We start from the raw sequence: 20,037 nt of genomic DNA on the forward strand, positions 1-20,037 counted from the left end.
TAATACTGGAGATAAAGCCGAGGAACATTATAGCCTGCCTATCTGCAAGCCCCAAACCACAGCAGTCAGCAGTCAGTTAGAGACATTTGCAATAAGGCATTTCTGCAAAAGCACTAAATGCAGGCTGAAGACTTCGAATGTGCCACAGCAAATTAAACGGAGCTTTTACCTGAAAGGTGCCCTGTAAGCATTGCAATACTTACTCAGTGTGAGTTGATGGGGGATGTACAGAATGCAGAGATTCAGGGATTGTCACATATCAGTGTCATATGTCGTTACAGTTAAATATTTAATCCAGAAGGCCTTATTTATTATCAATACCTCTAAAAGAATCTTTGTTGCTGTTTTTCATGGCATGTTACTTGCTTTGATGACCTTTTTGGTAAGAAAAGATAATGTTTTGAGTTTTTGAATGCAGTTTTCTGTCTCACAAGGTATTTTTGTGTGTGCATGAGAGAGAAAGAAAGAAAAATGACTGATAAATTTTAGCATTTGTCATATTCTAATGTCTGTTTAAGACCGTTGTTTGAGAAAACTTAGTATTTACTCTTAACAAGAAAAAAGTAATCACCATTCATTATGAATAAATTAGACGGAATATTTTTTTTAAATACAACGAGAGTATTTTTTCAAGTATTTCCAGTAACATCATGTGACGTTTAATAGCTACCTTTTGTATTTCTACTGTTTATCAGCACTAGAGGTCACTGCCAATCATAAATGTTATATCTGTGAGAATCTGGATATAGGGCCTATAGCTGATGTGATTTAACCATTGACGATACATTGGATGCTCAAAATAATTTATTTCTTTGTATTATGTCTTAAATGTTATGCTATTATTTCTTGCTGTTGTTGAGTTCTGTCATGACCATCACACATTTAATCTAAAATCATTGATTTTGTTCTGTTGAGCCTATTGCATCCAAATAATCTACTGAATTAAATGCAGTGTGGCTGAAACTGTTGAACTTTAACTTGTTAAACAATAGGAATAAAATTTAGAGCTGAAATCCTAAAATATTAAACAAAATACTACACACGTTATTTTTTCCCTTTTTATCTCCATGTAATGAAATATGAAAAAGAAAGGAATCAATTAGATACCCGGAAATTGTAATAACTCCATTTTAAATGTAGTTTTGTTTCGTAATTTAAGTCTGTAAACAATAAATATTTTCGATATGGAGCTGGGACGGGACTTTTATTTTGGAACTACGAGACTTTTTCTTTCCGCGTTTCTTACTTCACACGTGTGTTTGCTGTCGGCGTTTAGTGAGAGTTTTCCGGAATCTCAGGAATTTGGGCTGGTCGTCTCCTCTACCTCCTGCGGTACCGAACTCAAGATTTTCTGCGACTGAAAGGTAGCTCGAACCAGTTAATCCAATTTGTTTGTGTGCTTCAGGTCACAGGTCAGGTTTAATCTGATGCGCGACTTCTGCTTGTTTGAAGATTAGCGTGTCGTTCGTAACCTCTGTGAATGAGCTCCGTTAACAGAGGCGTGTCACAGTGCGCAGCCTACAGAGAAATCAAGTCCTACATCAACCAACAACAGTATTTACATTACAGAGTCTCACTTTTCACGCGACAAGCCTAAAATATGTGTTTTTCCTTTGCCAAAGTCGGTTTCTGTTTAAGTACTGGGGGGAACGAAGGAGCTTACTTTAAACAATATTATTAAAATCATTGCTCTGTTCGAATAAAACGCAAACTCATCATATCAGCACTAACCATTTTATTATTTAATACTGTTATAACATGCATAAGTTATTCTATGTTCATGATAAAATTAATAATGGCTGTTAATAATTAGTTAATGACAAAATGTAAATGTTCACTCCAACCTCATCTCGTTTCTTCAGTCTCTGCTCGTTTGATTAATATTGATTTATACGGTCTTTGAGTTTTATCTTTAGAGCTGGGGCATTTCGTCATGTTTGAGTCTCAAATTGTGTCTCTAAACCTAACTTATGGTTATTAGTGTGTGTGCATGCTACATTTTGCTGTATTTCTACCTGATACAATATGTTATAACTAGACTAGCACATGAAGTTATAAGATTTTATTAATTTACATAATTTTTTCAGGTCTATAAATCATGATTTTTAATGTTGGGCTGGACCTCACTTTTCAAGTAGGAACCCTGGGAGAGAAAAAAAGCTGTTCTTGTCTTGAGGGGTTTATTAAAAGATCTTTTAAGGTTATTATAATGTTTGTTTTCTCTTATATTTCAGTTGTATTGTGGCCCTCGGTAGAAAATCTCTGCTGTAATTAAATAAATATTTATATGGCTTCTAAATAAGTACTTTATCTGAATTAAAATGAGTAAACATAGCCAAGATGTTAGTTCTCTTAACGTAAAATGGCTGGTGCAGGTTTGTGGTGAGACTGATGCTCGCAGACAGGAACTGACTTCCTGTTCCTGTAGAGCTGTGAAACCTTTTTATCAACCGCTTTCTCGTGCATGTAAGTTCAGCTCATTTTGCGACATCAAGATAGTCCATTTTTAAGATGCCTAAAGTTGTTTTTTAATTTAAAGTGGAAACATCTATATTGTAACTAAGTTTGGTCTAAAAAATCTTTATATGTTTGCAGGTTTGGTTCGAGCTCAAAATGTCTCAAGCCGATAAACTGAAGGTAAGGAAATGAGAGCAGACGGGAGGATGTTGCACACGGTTTTAGTCTTATGTAGAGATTGATGTGCAAGGAAACGGGATGTTGAAAAAATGGTCTAAGCTCTGAATTGAACTGCATTTGAGAGAATCAAGTATTTCAGAGAGCAGTGTATTAAAACTTATTTAATGTGTGTATTCTGCTCTCTTATACTCAGCAGGGACAGCTTACAAACCCAGAGACTCCTGGGTATGTGGGATTTGCGAATTTGCCAAATCAGGTACATCGGAAATCAGTGAAAAAGGGCTTTGAGTTCACTCTCATGGTGGTGGGTAAGTAGCACTGATGTAATGTTTGGAATGTGCCTTGTTATAAACATGGAAATATTGCCAATAAACACTAATCACACTCTTGAACAACTCAATTGTTGTTTGTATAATCTGAACTGCCATCTATCATTCCTCCCGGATAAAGATTTCAAATTATTCCCATTATGTATAACTGAAAACAGAAAAATCACATTACTGTTATTTCATTTAAAGTATGTTTTATCATAGATTAAAAAAGGGGTGTCATAGTTCCAGCTGCTGGTAAAAAAGTACAGCCGTCTAATCTCATTAAAGTCGACATTAAATGAAAATTCACCCCTTATTGTAAATAATTAATCCAGCTCACGGTCCTCTCCTTCCATTTTTGTGTCCATCACCCATGTCTCAAAATCCATTTAACAACCGATGCATAGAACCAAGTCCCTGGCATACTATTTTTTTTTTCTTTTGTAATAATCTGTTACTCTCGGGTGTCACAATACGGAAGAAAATATCTGTCGCTACTGTTGTTTCATCGCAACTTTAACATTAGAATCAGATTTCACATGAACAAAATCACATGTTTTGAATTAAGTTGTCCTGTGCATATAAATATAAACAGTCTATGCAATTATAATTGAATTTCTAATGTTTCTTTGCTATGTTTAAATCAAAGACAAGCAATACACCATTAGTTTTCCCATGTAATTTATATTATAACTACGAGAAACTGTGTTCAGGTTTGTCTTTTTTCATTTTTTTTCTGCAGTATTAGCGTAAAGTGTGCAGCGTAACTCTATGTGAACATAAGGAGAAATGTCATATCCTAGAAACATCATGGACAGCAGCTTCCATATTTGGAGGGAAAACACATTTTAGTAGTAGAAAACATAGTACTTCATGTTTAAATGGTTATTGCGTCGTTAAAATGACTGTGGGAACAAGAGTCTTTGGCTGCACCGCAGTGACGATGAATCCTATTTTTTTTTTTTTTAAGGCGGCTGGGACTCTCCCCTCAGCCCTGTGTGTGTGTGTGTGTGTATACAGCTGTTGACACACACATGAGATCTGCTATGGGGGAGGGTAACTGGGAGCTGCCCGCTCAGCAGAGCCCATTGTACAGTCATCCCATCGTCTTAAAATAAATCACAGGAATGCAGAACCTCTGAGCCCTTTCACTGCTGCACAGCTTCAGCTAATGATGGAAGGCAGCTCGCCTGAGATAGAAACAAAACACTGACTAGAGGAACAGCACAAAATGAAAAAGTCTACGATGTTTTCTTTGACATTATGCTGTTTATTCTTTGCGAAGGGAAATGCAGTCAGTGTTTTTGTAGTTGATATAATGATTTAGTATTTCCTCATTAGCACTTCTGCTGTTTTCAGGTGAGTCTGGTCTGGGGAAGTCCACGCTGATCAACAGTTTGTTCCTCACTGATCTCTACCCAGAGAGGGTCATTCCTGGTGCTGCAGGTGAGAGTTTCAACACTTGAGGAAGTTACAGTTCAGATATCTAAACACATTCTTATCGAAAAGTGGCTTGATGTTTATGAGGCCGTTTTGCACAGAAGGTTTGATCTCAGCCTTGTTTTTTTGAGTCTTGTTTGAGTCTTTTGCATGTGCTCTTGTCATACAGAGAAGATTGAGCGGACTGTGCAGATCGAGGCCTCGACGGTGGAGATCGAGGAGCGTGGAGTGAAGCTGCGTCTCACTGTGGTCGATACGCCTGGATACGGTGATGCCATCAACAGCCAGGACTGGTGAGGATTACTTTGATGGCCATTATATATGTTGACAATGCTCAGCACACTCATAGTCATACATTGTTGTGCTGTAGAAGACATTAATTCATCCATTGGTTAATTACCTTCAGAAATCATTATGCTGATTGGGTGTTTAAGAAACTTATTATGTGGACAGTTTTTGCTACTTAATGTTTTTTTTTTTTTGTGGTAACTGTAATGCATTCTTTTTTAGAATTCTTTGGATAGAAATTAAGGTCGCACTTTATTTTGAGGTCCAATTCTCGTCAACAAACCATTAACTATGACCTTTGCCTAAATAAACTCCTAATTTGCTGCTTGTATAGGATTAAGGATGTAGAATATGGTCATGCAGAATATGTGCTTTTATAAATACTAATAATCAGCCAATATGCTAGTAATATGCATGCTAATAAGCAACTAGTTAATAGTGAGAATAGTGGTCCCTGTACTAGTGTTACCGAAAATACAAAAGAACGGCATTTATATGAAATAGAAAACTTTTGTGACATTATAAATGGCTTTACTTTCACTTTTGATTAATGCATCCTTGCGGAATAAAAGTGTCAGATTTAAAAAAAAATCTTACTGACCGCAATCTTTTGAGCAGTAGTGTATTCACAGAGGTAGATTTTTATTTAATTGAAATCTTCATTTGTTTTAATTTGAATAAAATTATATCTATCTGCGATAGCATGAGAGTGAGTAAATGAGTTTTTTTTTTTAGTTTTTTCTCTCTTTAAGAGAGCTTTGGTTGACTTTTTTTTATGAAAAGAGACACTTGATGTAACTGGAGACATGAAGAATAGAGAGTGCAGTGGAGGAATGAAGGAAGCGGGTTTCTTTTTTCTTTTTTGAGTTCTGGGAATGCTGTTCTGCTAGTGGAAGTGGTGAGACAGGAAACATGTGTGACCTCTTCCTGACTGCTCCCTGACCCACTTGAGCGCTAAAACAGCAGAGAGAGAATATTGAAGCACTCACGTCTGGAAAAGGAAATGTATTCTTTCACATAAGTTTTATACAAGTGAAACCTGACATTTTAATGCCCCAGTTTTGTACCTTAGTCGACAGAATATATCACTAGCATATGTGTTAAAATCATTCCTGCCTTTTTATTGGAAGGTTTATTTTGCATGTTCCCTGTTTTGCTACCTTTACTCCTGTTTTACAGCGCAACAGTGCCAGTCCACTTTTTCAGTGTACTTGGTTTCAGAATATTTTTTTGCATTAATTTAAAAAAAGTCTTCATTTAGAGACATATATATGGTAGTTATTTTGCAAAATATAAACATTAACCTATAAGTTAATGCTCTGAGAGCATAGGGAGACTGACTCAGATAAGGAGAACATTTCTATAATTCATTCAGAAGGATACCAGATTTACAAACGAGTGATGAGAGATACTAGTTTATCTTTAAATAGATCCTGATCATTTCAGGCTGACCTATACAGGGAACGAGGCAGTTAAAACTCCTTGAATGTTTCAGTTGTTTCTAAATCCCTCAAGTGTTTCATGATTTGTCTTCTCTTCTTCTCTACAGTTTTAACACCATTATCTCCTACATCGATGACCAGTTTGAGCGCTACCTGCATGATGAGAGTGGACTCAACCGCAGACACATTGTGGACAACCGTGTGCACTGCTGCTTCTACTTCATTTCCCCTCTGGGTCACGGGTGAGCTTTTTTTACTCAACTAAGAGACATTTTCTGACACCTTCCACTGTCATATGTGTGAGTTTAAGTCTTTACACAGTTCTATTCTGGATTTAAATGGCTGATTTTCCTATGCTTCAATTTTGTAGGCTGAAGCCTCTAGATGTCCAATTCATGAAGGCCATTCACAACAAAGTGAATGTTGTTCCTGTTATTGCTAAAGCAGATACGCTGACGCTGAGGGAGAGAGAGAGACTCAAGCGCAGAGTAAGCCATTCAGATTTCTTTCCAAAGATGGATTGATCATATGTTTGGTTGTTGGCTATATGCATTTCTTTTCGTGCTCTAGATTCTGGATGAAATCGATGAGCATGGCATCAAGATCTATCACCTCCCTGATGCAGAGTCTGATGAGGATGAAGATTTCAAAGAGCAGACCCGGATTCTTAAGGTATGTTTTTTTTTTTTTTTTTTTTTTTTTTTCCTCATATAATTTAAAGAGACAGCTCAGCCAAAGTAAATATATCACCATTTACTCACCTTCATATTGTTCTAAAGCCATGTGTTTCAAACACTTCCCGAAAAAGACAAAAGCACCATAAACATACATTACTGTTCAAAGGTTAGGGTCAATAAACCAGTTTTTTAAAAGAAATTAATACTGAAATAATTAAGCAGGGAAGCATTAAAATGATCAAAAGTGACATTAAAAATTATTTTGAACAGCTTTGACATCACAGGAATAAAATGCATTAAAAAAATAGTTAAGTTATTTTAAATAGTCTGTTTTTATTTTATTTATACTGTTTTGACTTAATCTGTGATCAAATAAATGCTGAAAATTATTCAGACTGTTTTTGGGAATTGTAATTGAAACTGAATTGGGAAGCACAAGTCAGACAGCTTTGGACCAACATGAGGGTGAAAGATGTCAATTGTAATTTTTTTTGCAATGACTTGATTCTTACTGTTTCCTGCTCTTTAGGAGATAGTGCCAAGCATCCAAGCTAGGCCACTATCTTTTTAAAGTTCCCCTTCATCTTTTTGTTGTAGGCCAGCATACCGTTCGCTGTGGTGGGATCCAACCAGCAGATTGAGGCTAAGGGGAAGAAAGTGAGAGGGCGTTTGTATCCATGGGGTGTAGTGGAGGTAGAAAACCCAGAACACAACGACTTCCTCAAACTTCGCACCATGCTAATGCAAGTCATTTAAAGTTAACTGCTGTTCAATGTTCTAAAATTAAAAATAAATAAATGAGGCTGTGAAGAGAATTTTAGTTGATTGTTTAGTCTACAAAACACTGTAAAATAAAAACTTCTAAACAGTCAAATATATTAAATGGACTGTACTTCTGTCCCTCCCAGCCTCATTTTCATTGTAAGATAATGTACTATTTCCCCTGTCTCTGTCATTATTGTCTGTTGATGGTTATTGTCATCCGTCCAGCACCCACATGCAGGACCTGCAGGAAGTTACTCAGGACCTTCACTACGAGAACTTCCGCTCGGAGCGCCTCAAACGGGGCGGCAGGTTGTCCTCCCATGGTTATATTCTTCCTCTGTCGCCTGCGTACGTACTGCTCTGCTTGTCTGTCTTCACCTCCTCCCTTAACCTCCATGAAAAAAAAAAAAACAGCTTTGTGAGCGTAGCCACAGAATATTTGAGTATCCCAAACCTGGCAAGACTGGCTGTATTAAAATAGCACATTTTACATAGTCACTTCTCATTTTTGGTAAAGAAAAATATAAATAGTAATTTGATAGCAGAAAGGAAAGGAGAAGAGCAGCATTGCTCTGTCTGGTTTAAGCTGAATCAGTTGTTCTATACACTCTAGAGACTAAAGCTTCAGTTGTAATGTGTGCTGTGTTGACTCCGTGTCATGGATCTGCAGCGAGCTGTCGGATCTGTGTTCATCAGAGGATAGGCGGGGGAGGTACTGCTGAGAGCTAAGTCACAGCTCCACCTATCCTTCAGCCTGACGCTAGCACTAGCTCTGCTCCACCTACTGCACACAGACTCTGTTTCAGTCTCACACATGCAAATACTCTCATACAACATCCTCCACAACTTTCTGCTCAGCTTATCACACGCTTGCACTATTAACATGGATTCGTCTTTCTTGTCTTGCCTAAACTCTGCAATGCAAAGCACTCTGCTGGTGGTTTACTAATACAGTTTTTGTCCTGTTGTTTGTTAAATCACAGTTTTCGTAGTTTAGCAAATAATATTTTGCTAATTGATGTAAATGATGTAATTTTAAGAGCTGTCAATGAATGATCGTATTTATTTATTAATTTATTGCAAAATCAGCACAAATTAACAATTCATGCCCTCTATTTTCATATATTTATATTATTTATATTATTATTATTATTATTATTATATTTTTGTGTATTTGTTTTTGTTAAAATATGCTTGCCATTTATGTAGGCTGTGTTGATTTTATTTTTCCTAATCTTAGAATATATCCATCTAAAAAATTATATATATATATATATATATAATTGATAGTTTTGTTTTGACAACAGGAGAGCGTAATTGTGAAGCCTGTGTGTGTCATAAATGACTGTTTATTACATATCAGTGCTCAGTACAGCTGCGTGTGCATCTCTTTATACCTGATTTGTCGTGCAGGAAGGCTCCGGAGCCAGAGGAAATGGACAAGGATATGATCTTGCAGGAGAAGGAGGCTGAGGTGTGATCTCGCAAACCAAACACAAGCTGAATGCTAATAACACAAATGTTTTGAGTGTGAAGGTCAGTGTGTGTGACACTGTTTGTGTGTTTCTCAGCTGAGGCGAATGCAGGTGATGATCGCTAAGATGCAGGCGCAGATGCAGAAACAGGGTGATGATGGAGACAGCCCACACCTGTGAAGAACTCGGTAAGAGCACATTACAAACACAAACATTAAAACTCCAGATCAGCGCAACAAAACCGACTCATTAAAAGAAGTTCTGCCATCTCAGCTGGTCTTCAGCATTTGATGTTTTCTTTAATAATATTGCCACAGTTTTGTAGTGTGATCAACTCCGTGATAATGATATGCCAATAAAGAAGGAACAATATTTTCATGTTTTCAACTTGTTTTCATTTTATTTTCTGCCGATCAAAAATTGAAGCAGGGAATTAAGAATTAATAAAAGCAAAAATGCCAAAGGCATTTTAAATATGGGGGCACAAAACACTTTTACTTTGTAATTTTTTTATTTTTTATATTTTGTTCATGCACACAAATCAACATATTACATAACTCAGAAAGTAATTAATATTGAGTAACTGACTATTCAGAAAAAAATAGCAAATATTAAATATGCAATTATGGGGGTGGGGCTGGTTTTTGTTTGTGTTTTTTATAGATGCTGACCTATCATTCGAGCTTGACCCAGTCAGACACGAAACAAGAAGAGGGAGTGTTGCTAAATGTGGAAAAAGAGGAGAGACTGGTCCTTAGCTCATCTTGCTTGCCATTTTCTTAGTTTCTTTCACTCTTGTATGATTTAATACTTTTTTGTCAAGGTTTTTTTTTCTTTCTTTAAGCAGTATTATTATTATTATTTTGGCATTTTATTCAAATGCTTTTGCTCTTGCATTTTTTTCCAGTAATCAAAAATGAAGAACAACCATCAGTAATTAAGATTTTTTTTTTCTGTTACAAAAGCCAAATGCAGCTGGGAAGGAATCTTCTACCGTAGAGCATCTTTAATAGTAGTGTAGCTCCATGACCACTCAAAGTCATTTCTATCCCATCTAGCTAAAGAAACACTGTGAATATACAAGCAGCTGTTGAATTTGAGTGTCACGTGGCAGGTTTTGGAGAAATCATTTTATAGTGTTCCTAAGTGTTGCCAGAGAGATTGCTGTCCTCCTGATCAGGAGTTTTCTGAACTATTTCTCTCATCCCTGCATGAAGTCTTGAAATATGTGCTGTTCGGTTGAATATTTCCCAAACAGATGCAAAACATTATACTGTGACCCATGATTCATTCCCCATGCCATTTAATGAAGAATACGTTGTTCTCTAATGTTAAAGCTCATTTTGCTGATTTTTATATGTACTTGAGTGCATACTGTCATGTATTTACTATCAGACATTGTTCTGGTATGAGTGCAATGTGAAATTTACTTAGTGGAGTGAAATTCGGATACATTGAGATATGCTGTTGTGCTCTTTGACCTTGATGCATGCCAAGCTTTTACCACCTCCTTTTGAGACCTATGGTTAAGATATTTTCTTATTCCTGTGGTTGAATCAAATTTCCACATAATAAATGAATAATTCAAATGTTTAAATAAATGTATCTGAAATGTGGGTTTCTAACTGTTACACAAAAGCAAATAACTTTTCAGTTGAATTTGCTTTCCATATTTGGTCATGAAAACTGCAGTTGTTAACATTCCAGTTTTAATGTTTCACTTGAGAACTTTCTATTAAACCATTATTGTCTATCATCTTGTAATAAAATTTGGTATTGAAACAGGTTTGCCCTTTTCTTTTTCCTTTTTTAAGTACAAAACCGTATCTCTCGATGGCCGCTAGAGGTCGTAAATTATAACTTATGATAAAGAAATCAACAATGAAGACACATTTTTACAGGTATAGAGAAAAAGTATACCGTTTTGCTTCTCATTTTAGAGCCGTTTAGCTATCTCTACTAGTAAACCATAAAAATACTGATTAAGAAAAGATATCTTGCATGGAGGGTCGGCCATAGTGAACAAATCACAGCAAACACATTTTGTGGCGAGTTGCCTTTTTGTGATGGAGCGAAAAGTCCAGTGTGACCAACCCCTTTATTTTTTTATTGCGTTTGTTAACAGTAAGCCTAAAGTTAGTGCAAGAATGTGGAATCCCATGTATTGACATCCAAACTTAGTTTCCCCACCATCTCGAAACTAATGAATTTACTGTGGTGGACTAGACACCAAAATTATGAGTTATTCATTTTCAAACCTAAAAACCTCTCGCATACAGAAGCATGATCAAAGTGTGGGTTTCACATAGGGCCAATACCTACCAACATGGTGTGATCATGTGTTTGGGCATCTGTTGGGGGTGTTGACAGATGGCAAATGATTACAAATTTTAATTTTAAGTGAACTATCCTTTTAAATTATCTTGCAGTCCCCTTAGAAGTTTTCTAAGGTACTCAAGTAGTGGGTTCTGGCTGGTTGAGAACCCCCGGTGTAGTGGAACAAACTGAATAGATAACTTAATAGATACAACTTTTAAGAGAGCTTCTCACTGGCGTTATAGATCTGCCATTACTACAAGAGAAAACAATGTCTAATAGCAAGGCACTGAAATAACAATACACAATTCAGACACCAAGTGGGACAGAAGAGCATAACAGAAACTCTGCACCTGATATGTTAAAAAAGGCCCATTTCCCTGATAGCCATGATGACCAAATTTAGCAGGAACTGAGCAATTACACAAGGCCTTGAGCACTCCAGCAACTACTATTCAAAAGAAAATATGGTCCACTTTTGACATTCTACTAACAGTAAGTAACTTTGCAACTACATGTCTACTAGCAGTCAGAGTATTAGTAGACTGTCTGCTTAATATCTTCTAACACATTATTTTGATGAGTCCACAACCTACTAAGTATGAGAAACTTTGCAAGTATGTCAACTTATTCTACTAACCCTTAACCTACCCTACCGAGTAGTTAGTAGACATGTAGTTGCAAATTAATGAGAATTAGATGACATGTAGTACAAAGTTACTTATAGTTAGTAGAATGTCTAAAATGGACTATCGAAATAAAGTGTAACCGAAAATACCAAGCAAACTTGCTTTGAGTGTAAGATGGCAGTTAATTTAAGTAATTATCTAGCTAGCAGAAAGAACTTGGACAAAGTTAGGTTAAGACAGCCTGATACAAAACTATTATAAATCGTAGTGAGTGTCCAAGTTACATCCTGCCAGGCAACATCAATGGACCACTGATTTAAAAGTAATAGCTTAATAATAATAAAAAAAGATGAGTGGAAGAGCTTTTGATCATTACATGTACCTACTTTAGCAATAACAGTAAATTATATGCAACTAACCATAAAACAAACCCAAATCCAACCCTACAGTAAGAACACGTTGTCAATGTTGTGCTCAGTACTTCAACGTATAATTACACTGTAAAGAAGACACCCTAAAATAAAGTGTGACCAAATATTTAAAGAGCTCTAAACATACCACAAATCACACAAATAACCACACAAACACCATGTTTCCATAAACACTTTATAATAGGATTTGGATCTAACAGGTAAACACAGTTCGCTCAATGACATGGCTTTTTCTCTTAAATACTTTCCATTCTATAAAGAAAACTGTAAAAATATTTAATCATAACTAATTAAAAGATCTCTGGGGGTAAGAGAGGGTGAATGATGGGCAGTTGTATTGTGGTCCTGATGGGGCGATGATGATGATGATGATGATTTTGGGAGTGGGAAGAGGGAGGAGCAGCAGCAGAGGCGGGGCTTCACCGTGATGATGGCGTGGTGTTACCATTCAGAGCAAACCTGATACAAAAGATTTTTTATCTTGATCTAAATATTACATTCAAATGCACTTTTTACTTGTATAGTGGTATATTTTCTATATCTCTCTTTTTTTTCTTCTTCATTAAGATCTGCTCACCTGCACACTCTCTCCATCATGTGTGTGACCAGGAGGTCAGAGATGCCAGGGCAGGACTCTTCTGCCAGGTTGAAGGCATTCTCCAGCTCCTCTATGGCACCCATTCCTCCTCCACATGCCCTTCTCTTCTCCTTCAGCTGGAGAGCAGACAGACCAACATTTAACTCTACAACATATAGAGCTTATCACAGTTTATTACACTTTACTGCTGCCTTATCTACTGCTACCGTGATCAAAAATGATAATGTTAGAGTTACAGTGAGAATCTCCAGTCAGGGAGATGTTTGATTATATATACACGAGGTGAGAGTTTAAGATGAGAGTGTTGGGTGTTTTTACCTCTCTGAAGATGGGAGAGACCAGTGCTGACAGACATTGTGACTTGGGCTGCCTCTTTACAGTTTCTGCTGCCTGGAAAACAAATTCGAAGCAAAACTTTACCTTTCATGTATGGATGTCAAAAGTACTGGTACTTCAGTACAAAGCCAATGGCAAAATCAAATTGTGTAAATGGTCCACAGCACTGTTATTTTACTATCACTGATAGTTTTTGTTGATATTCTGAGTTCTCTTTTAATTAATTTTAATTTTATGTCTGTATAGTTTTTATTAAGCCGTTTCAGTTTTAGTTACTTTATTACATAAAAACAAAAAAGAAATTGAGAAATATTGCCTTAGCAAGTAGCAGAAGAACTGTGTTTTATTTTATTTCAGATAATGTTTATTTAATTTCAAGTAATGAAAATGTTTTTATGGCTTTAGTTTTAGTTAAAAATAACTAAAATTGGGAAACCACATCGGACAACACAAAATAGGTGCACTTTTCTGACCAAGCTTTTTATGGCCTTGTATTTATTTATTTAACAGATTATCATCATCATCTTGTCATATTATTCTTCACTACACTTTTTTTGTGGTTGCTGTTTTTGTTTTGTTTAGAGTTGCTATTTAAATGTGTAAAATAAGTACATATGTTATCAATCATTTTATCATTCTTCAATCATTTTATATCTGTAATTGTATGGTGTAACCTGCTGAGGTGGAGATCATCAAAAAGTGAGGGGGAAAAAAAAAAATAGTATCATAAATAATGAAATTACACTACTAAAATGTTGTTTTAATGGCAATTTTTTTCATGATCGACAATGACAGGACACAACCCCAGCCAATGCGGTTCAGTTTTTAAAGCAAATATGAAGTAGATGTTTGAATACTGACCTCTGAGTCTGTGTTTGTGTAGCCCTTCTGGAGCTTGTTCATGGAGCTGGGCCGGACTGTGGGGAACGTCCACATGGGACACTGGTCTCTGTCATCACCATCTCCATCCCTGTTTGAGTACAAGGAGGAACGGAGAACATTGTTCCTTTCAAGGCTATAAATCATGAGGATCAATTCACCAGATATCTAATTAAAAGGACAGGACTCAAGTAATAAGAAATTAATAATATATAAGGGTGAATTAGAGGGCGGTTATTGATTGTACAGTATGTGCCTCATAAAGGATGGATGACATACATATCAGAATCATCAGAGCTAGACTCGTCTCCATGGCCTTCAGATTTCCAGCGGCGGTATCGGTCAATCAGCTCTGTCAGATAGGACGTTTTCTTGGTGTAGCGCGTGATGAATTTGTGCTTCAGTAACTCCTTGGCGGTGGGCCGCTGCACAAAACCAGAATAGTGATGCCATTCTTGAGGTTTTTAATGCCTTGTTTGAAAAAGCTTGAGATGTCGGACTACAACCAGTTCTTGATGGGACACAAAATCATGTAATTTAACCTTCTGTGTGCTATTATTATAGCTACAAGTTTGGAATTATTAAGATTGTTTTTAACATTTAAGTCTCTTATGCTCACCAAGTCTGCATTTATTTGCCTTTTTTAATATATTTTAAAATGGATTTTTTTCCTGTGATAGCAAAGCTGAATTTTCAGCATCATTACTCCAGTCTTCAGCATCACATGATTCTTCAGAAATCATTCTAATATGCTGATCTGCTGCTCAAAAACATTTCTTATTATTATGAGAATATTGTGTTGCTTAATATTTTTGTGGAAACTTTGATAGACTAACATTCAAAAATTTGGTTTAGGTTTTTTCAATTAATCCTTTAATACTTTTATTCAACAACAATGCATTAAAGTGATCATACATGACAGTAAAGATATTTATAGTATAAAATATATTTAAAAAATAAATAAAATCATAGCAAAAACTCCTGAAACCCAACAAAAACGGCTTTCAACAGTGATATTAAGAACAATAATTACCAACGGAGCACCAATAAGACATAATAAAAACTGAGCACCAAATCAGCATTTTAGAATGACAGAAACCAGTACTTTTAAATTGTAATATTTCACATTGTTACTTTTTTTTGTATTTCACTATTAAATAACAGCCTTAGAGATCATAAGAGATATTCAAAAAAAAAAAAAAAAAAAAAACGTAATTATTCCAAATGTTAGACCGTTGTGGATATTGGGGTCAACATGAAACATTGTCATATGATCAGTGGAATAGCCGAATACTCACAAAGCGAGGGTCTTTATTGAGGCATGCCTCCACAAATTCTTTGAAGGGTTTGCTGTAGGAGCCCTCCAGCGTCGGGGGAGTGTTCTTGGGAATAAGAAACAGCACTCGCATCGGATGCAGGTCAGAATTCGGGGGTTCACCTTTCGCCAGTTCTATAGCTGTAATTCCTAAGGACCAAATGTCTGCCTGCAGCCAGAAAAGCAAACCTAAAAGTCTTATTTCATATTTCAACTGCTTATTATACAAATATTTGTGAAATAATATAATTAGCTGCTACTATGCTAAAACGGAACTACGCTAGTAACCAGTTTCCATGCCTACGACTTTACCACAGTTTTACCACCCCAGTGTTTTCACAGCTCTCCAGCCACATTTGCACATTAATATTCCGATTGTTCTTTTGCATGCTGAGAAAAGTCCATTCATCTGGATCTCCGCACCTTAAAATCATACGCGGACTGTTTGATGACCTCAGGAGCCATCCAGAAAGGCGTTCCCACAAAAGTGTTTCTCTTGATCTGGGTGTCTGTGAGCTGTCCCGCCACCCCGAAGTCTGCCAGCTTCACATCTCCCTGTTCAGACAGCAGCACGTTGGCAGCTGCCACAAGATACAAACATGAATCATTAGCACGGAACTCAGATTTCACAGAAAGCAGATGATTAAATATGAAGCATTTCCTAGCCAGCCTAATTGAGTAGGCAGACGTGTAGGTTATCACACCTTTGATATCACGGTGAATCTTCCTCTCCGAATGCAAGTATTCCAGTCCCTTCAGAATCTCCCTCAATATAGTGGCAATGTATGTCTCCTCTAGCGGTCCTGGTTTCAACTGAGACGTGTGGAGGAAAAAGGAAGACAAATTTCATTTCTAAAGCTGAAATCTCTTTAAGAATTAATGAATGCACACATAAAAATATTCCCATAACTGAAGAGCCACTGTTGTTCTACTTACAAGATCTAAAGCAGAGCCGCCTCCTAAATACTCCATGATGATCCACAGCTTAGTTCCCTACAGACAGTGGCAAAAATAACACAAGTGCCATTTAATTAAACATTATTTTAATGAGACATAATTAGACATTTGTTGTATTTAGCATTCATATTTTAGTATATATTTTATCATGTGGCTTAAAATAAAAATTATTTATTGGCATCTATGGTTCTATGAAGAATTATGAAGAACCTTTCAAATTCTACAAAAGATCTTTATAGTTTAAAAAGTTATTAAAATATCTTCACATTTATGAAAAAGAATAGTTTTAAGAAGGTTCTTTGGGGAACCCAAAATGGCACCTCAAAAACCCCCTTTTGCTATATTTATTTTAAAGAGTGAAGGTGCAGACTTTACTTTCTGGAAGAAATCATAACAGATCTGGTATTTTGCATTATGTAAACAAAAAGCTTAAAAAAAAACCCTGACTGAAACAGGATATTTAATGAGAGAAAATATGATTTTATCCATAAGAATTTGATTGAATGGTGGATGTTACAAACCAAATGAGAGTTTGTCAAGGGGACATTATTTGGCTAGTTAGCATTGCTTAGCTAACCCTTAGATGCAGTAACCCCACCACTCAGGTGCAAACAGCATTGTTCTCTTTTAAAAATTGCTTGCACAATGACAACATGCGAGCAATTTCTCCTGAAAGTAAACAGCGCTGATTACGTTCTGGGGAAAGCGCACGCATGCATCGTGGTACTCTCCAATATGGGAGAAGACTTTTTAACTCAGGGAAAAGAATTGTTGAATAAATAGTTATTTTTGTTTTCTTCATGCACAAAAGTTGAACTTGAAAAAGTATTCTCGTAGCGTCGCAAAATTGGACTGTTTTATCGATGTCCTTGGACCTTGGAACATTTGAGTTGCGATCTGTTCTATGCATGGTCAGAAAGCTCTCAGATTTGATCAGAAATATCTTAATTTGTGTTCCGAAGATGAACAAAGGTATTATAGGTTTGGAATGACATGAGGGTGAGTAATCAATGAATTTTAATTTTTTGTGAACTAATCCTTTAAGAAAGTGACTTCATGTTGACTTGTTGTATTGACGTTCAAAAACTCTTACTATTGTTTGTCTGTACACGCCTCAGCGCCCAAACAATGGGAGAGTGTACCTTCAGATATGAGCCATAGTATTTGGTGACATAGGGGCTGTCACACTGGCTGAGCACCGTGATCTCCTGCTGAATGTCCTCAATCTCATCTTCCGCCTCCTCCAGGTCGATGATCTTGATGGCCACCACCTCTTTAGTGCGATTGTTGATGCCCTTGTAGACCTCACCAAAAGACCCCTTCCCAATGCGCTCCTGTTTCGTGAAATACTCCTCCGGGTCAAGCCGGGAATTCTGTTAGAGAGAGAGACAGCAGAGGAATGTTATGAGATACAATGGCAGATGTACTTCAATGATCAGTTACTTACTATGGACCCTTATAGATTACATCACATCCATCGGGATGATGTACTATACATGTTTGAGAAGCCTATGAACTACTTACATATCTATATATAAATATAATGATATATACAATTTAAATTAAATGGAACAAAAACCAGACGTTGCTTTCCAATGATCTGCATTAAAACTGATTACTCAGACACAATATAACGTTAAGACAGCCCTCAATTACTCTAAACAGAGAAATGTCATGACATGCCAGGCTTAATAAACATTATTGTGGTTTGAGTGATGATGAGATTAATACCCCTGGATGCTGAAGGACCAGACTCGGCTGGGCTGCGGATTTACCTGGTTCTGCATGTCGCGGAGGTGCGCCATCCTGACGGCAGGTCGCTGTGGATGGGAGCAGATGTGGCCCTTTCTGCCAAAGGAGGGGTGCTGGAAAACTCTTCAACGGGTTGGTCTTCCTCCTCCGATCCCCTGCTTAGCTAGCTAGCTTTTACATACAAAAACACCTCTGCATGTCCTGTTCGTCTGCCGTGTTTTCGGCCTCCAATCCCCTGATGGCGGACCTCGCAACCTGGCGAGAATCACTGTTAGGTGTCGTGTGGCTCCATTTATGAGAGCATCTGCGTACGAGCTTGTCGCTTTCCGCGTCTAATTGTTTTATATTGAACAGCTCACGTTCGGGCGGCTCTTCATTTATTGCTTGCGGGAGAACAAAATAATAGGAGCAACAGCGCATGCGCAGCTTCTAATTCAAGGAATGGGGGATTGTGGGAGGTGTAGTCATACTGGTAGAAGGGAGCGAGATTAAAATAGACATGAAATGTCATTTTTTAATTTATTTATTTATTTAACCTCATATTAGCCTAATGCTCAATCAAAGTAACATAACTGGACCTTCAAGTGAACACGACTTCTCTAATCATAGTTTGCTCAAACCCTGCCCTTGCAAGCGTCTTTGCTCTATTTGCCTCCACTTTTGAGATGCAACGCCCCATCTCAAAATCTAATCAACAACCAAAACTAGAACAACCCTGCTGAAAACAACAACAAAAAACTGCTAAAACCAGCCTGATCAGCCTGTACCATCAAGCCGGATTAGCTGGCTAGCCAGGTAAATTTCAGTTTAGTTGCACCAATCCTCGGTTTTAGGTACCATGAAAGTGGCTTTGCTTTTAGCTGTGTTCATCGCCATAGTAACTTATGCTCTACAGCTAACCTGCTCCAGTGAATTGCGAGAAGTGAATCACAGTTAAAAGGCATGTGATTGGCTGTTCATTACTGATGTCCCGCTTTCAAGTGCACGTGCTTCATTAACTCAGGATCAAAGCCAGCCAACACTCAGGAGTTGACAGAGAAAGTTGATGGTCAGCATCATGGTACCAACAAAGCCAGATTGGATTGGTTTGGTTTTGGCAACTCAAAACTAATCCTGTAACCCTGAGTTTGTTCAGCCACTATCATGGTACAGGCCCCAGGTTGTGGCTAGAAGGTATACAGCTCCGACCAGTAACAATGAAATTTAATTTTCAACTTATTAGATTGTGTTTTATTAACGTCTACACCTACACCAACCCTAAACCTACCCCTTACAATAATGTAAAAATAGTAATTATTGTTGTACAGTGTGACAAAAATTACACTATATTGATGTGCGCATACCCAGTAGCTGCAGCTGTCTCCCTTCTGGCCTTAACTGCCTGACCAGCTAAAATCAGCCTGAGCAGCTAAAAATGTGGTCAAAATCCCTCTAAAACCGGCCTAATAAACCAGCCATGACCAGGCTGGGAGATCAGCTAAAACCAGCCTGACCAGCTTAGTCTCTCCCTTGATTTCTAAGTTTTCCATAATCTATTAAAAACTTAGATGTACGTTACAATACAAAGAAAAGGTAGCAACTTTCATTTCATCGCAATTTTAACCAACCTGGGCTGCGTTTCCCAAAAGCATCTTAAGCTTAAGTACATCGTAGACCCATTGAAACCAATGGAGCTATGATCAACTTAGGCTTACGATGCTTTTGGGAAACGCAGCCCTGATCATGTGACAGAGACAATTACAGGTGAACATGGTAACAGTTTCAAGTAGCTTCTACACGTATGGCATTT

General features: G+C 37.1%; 2 protein-coding genes across 7 annotated transcripts; one reads left to right on the forward strand and one right to left on the reverse strand.

The window, feature by feature from the left end:
- The first annotated feature begins 1,235 nt into the window (after window positions 1-1,235).
- LOC306846315 (septin-2B) lies at window positions 1,236-10,823 on the forward strand. Of its 6 annotated transcripts, XM_079379603.1 has the most exons (15): window positions 1,504-1,554; window positions 2,136-2,200; window positions 2,376-2,466; window positions 2,596-2,637; window positions 2,831-2,945; window positions 4,308-4,394; window positions 4,558-4,681; window positions 6,226-6,360; window positions 6,489-6,606; window positions 6,689-6,790; window positions 7,393-7,538; window positions 7,786-7,869; window positions 8,974-9,034; window positions 9,132-9,223; window positions 9,699-10,823. In XM_079379603.1, exons 4-14 carry the CDS (start codon window positions 2,614-2,616, stop codon window positions 9,213-9,215), a joined length of 1,080 nt encoding a protein of 359 aa, XP_079235729.1. In that variant the 5' UTR covers window positions 1,504-1,554; window positions 2,136-2,200; window positions 2,376-2,466; window positions 2,596-2,613; the 3' UTR covers window positions 9,216-9,223; window positions 9,699-10,823. The 6 variants fall into 6 exon arrangements, with proteins under 6 accessions (XP_079235728.1, XP_079235727.1, XP_079235731.1 ...); XM_079379604.1 differs by lacking the exon at window positions 2,376-2,466 and having other exon boundaries at window positions 1,430-1,554; XM_079379602.1 differs by lacking the exons at window positions 1,504-1,554; window positions 2,136-2,200; window positions 2,376-2,466 and adding an exon at window positions 1,236-1,364.
- Window positions 10,824-12,567: 1,744 nt separating this feature from the next.
- LOC306846316 (serine/threonine-protein kinase 25-like) lies at window positions 12,568-18,664 on the reverse strand. The gene is made up of 11 exons (XM_079379606.1): window positions 18,272-18,664; window positions 17,639-17,869; window positions 16,476-16,532; window positions 16,244-16,352; window positions 15,963-16,120; window positions 15,523-15,708; window positions 14,504-14,649; window positions 14,207-14,315; window positions 13,328-13,399; window positions 12,989-13,125; window positions 12,568-12,870 (listed from the first exon to the last, which is right to left on the reverse strand). The coding sequence occupies exons 1-11, from the start codon at window positions 18,299-18,301 to the stop codon at window positions 12,831-12,833; spliced, it is 1,275 nt and encodes a 424-aa protein (XP_079235732.1). The 5' UTR covers window positions 18,302-18,664; the 3' UTR covers window positions 12,568-12,830.
- Between the last annotated feature and the right edge of the window lie 1,373 nt (window positions 18,665-20,037).

This window comes from Barbus barbus, assembly GCF_936440315.1.
Source record: "Barbus barbus genome assembly, chromosome: 26".
NCBI lineage: Eukaryota > Metazoa > Chordata > Actinopteri > Cypriniformes > Cyprinidae > Barbus > Barbus barbus.

Excerpts from the sequence above, each read along its gene's own strand:
- LOC306846316 (XM_079379606.1), bottom strand. The coding sequence starts at position 18,301 with ATGGCGCACCTCCGCGACATGCAGAACCAG. Across the intron at positions 15,709-15,962 it reads AGTCCGCGTATGATTTTAAG|GCAGACATTTGGTCCTTAGG; the intron begins GTGCGGAGATCC and ends TTCTGGCTGCAG. Across the intron at positions 14,650-15,522 it reads TCAATAAAGACCCTCGCTTT|CGGCCCACCGCCAAGGAGTT; the intron begins GTGAGTATTCGG and ends GGTTTTGTGCAG.
- LOC306846315 (XM_079379600.1), top strand. The coding sequence starts at position 2,099 with ATGATTTTTAATGTTGGGCTGGACCTCACTTTTCAAGTAGGAACCCTG. Across the intron at positions 2,201-2,595 it reads TTATTAAAAGATCTTTTAAG|GTTTGGTTCGAGCTCAAAAT; the intron begins GTTATTATAATG and ends ATATGTTTGCAG. Across the intron at positions 2,946-4,307 it reads GTTCACTCTCATGGTGGTGG|GTGAGTCTGGTCTGGGGAAG; the intron begins GTAAGTAGCACT and ends TGCTGTTTTCAG.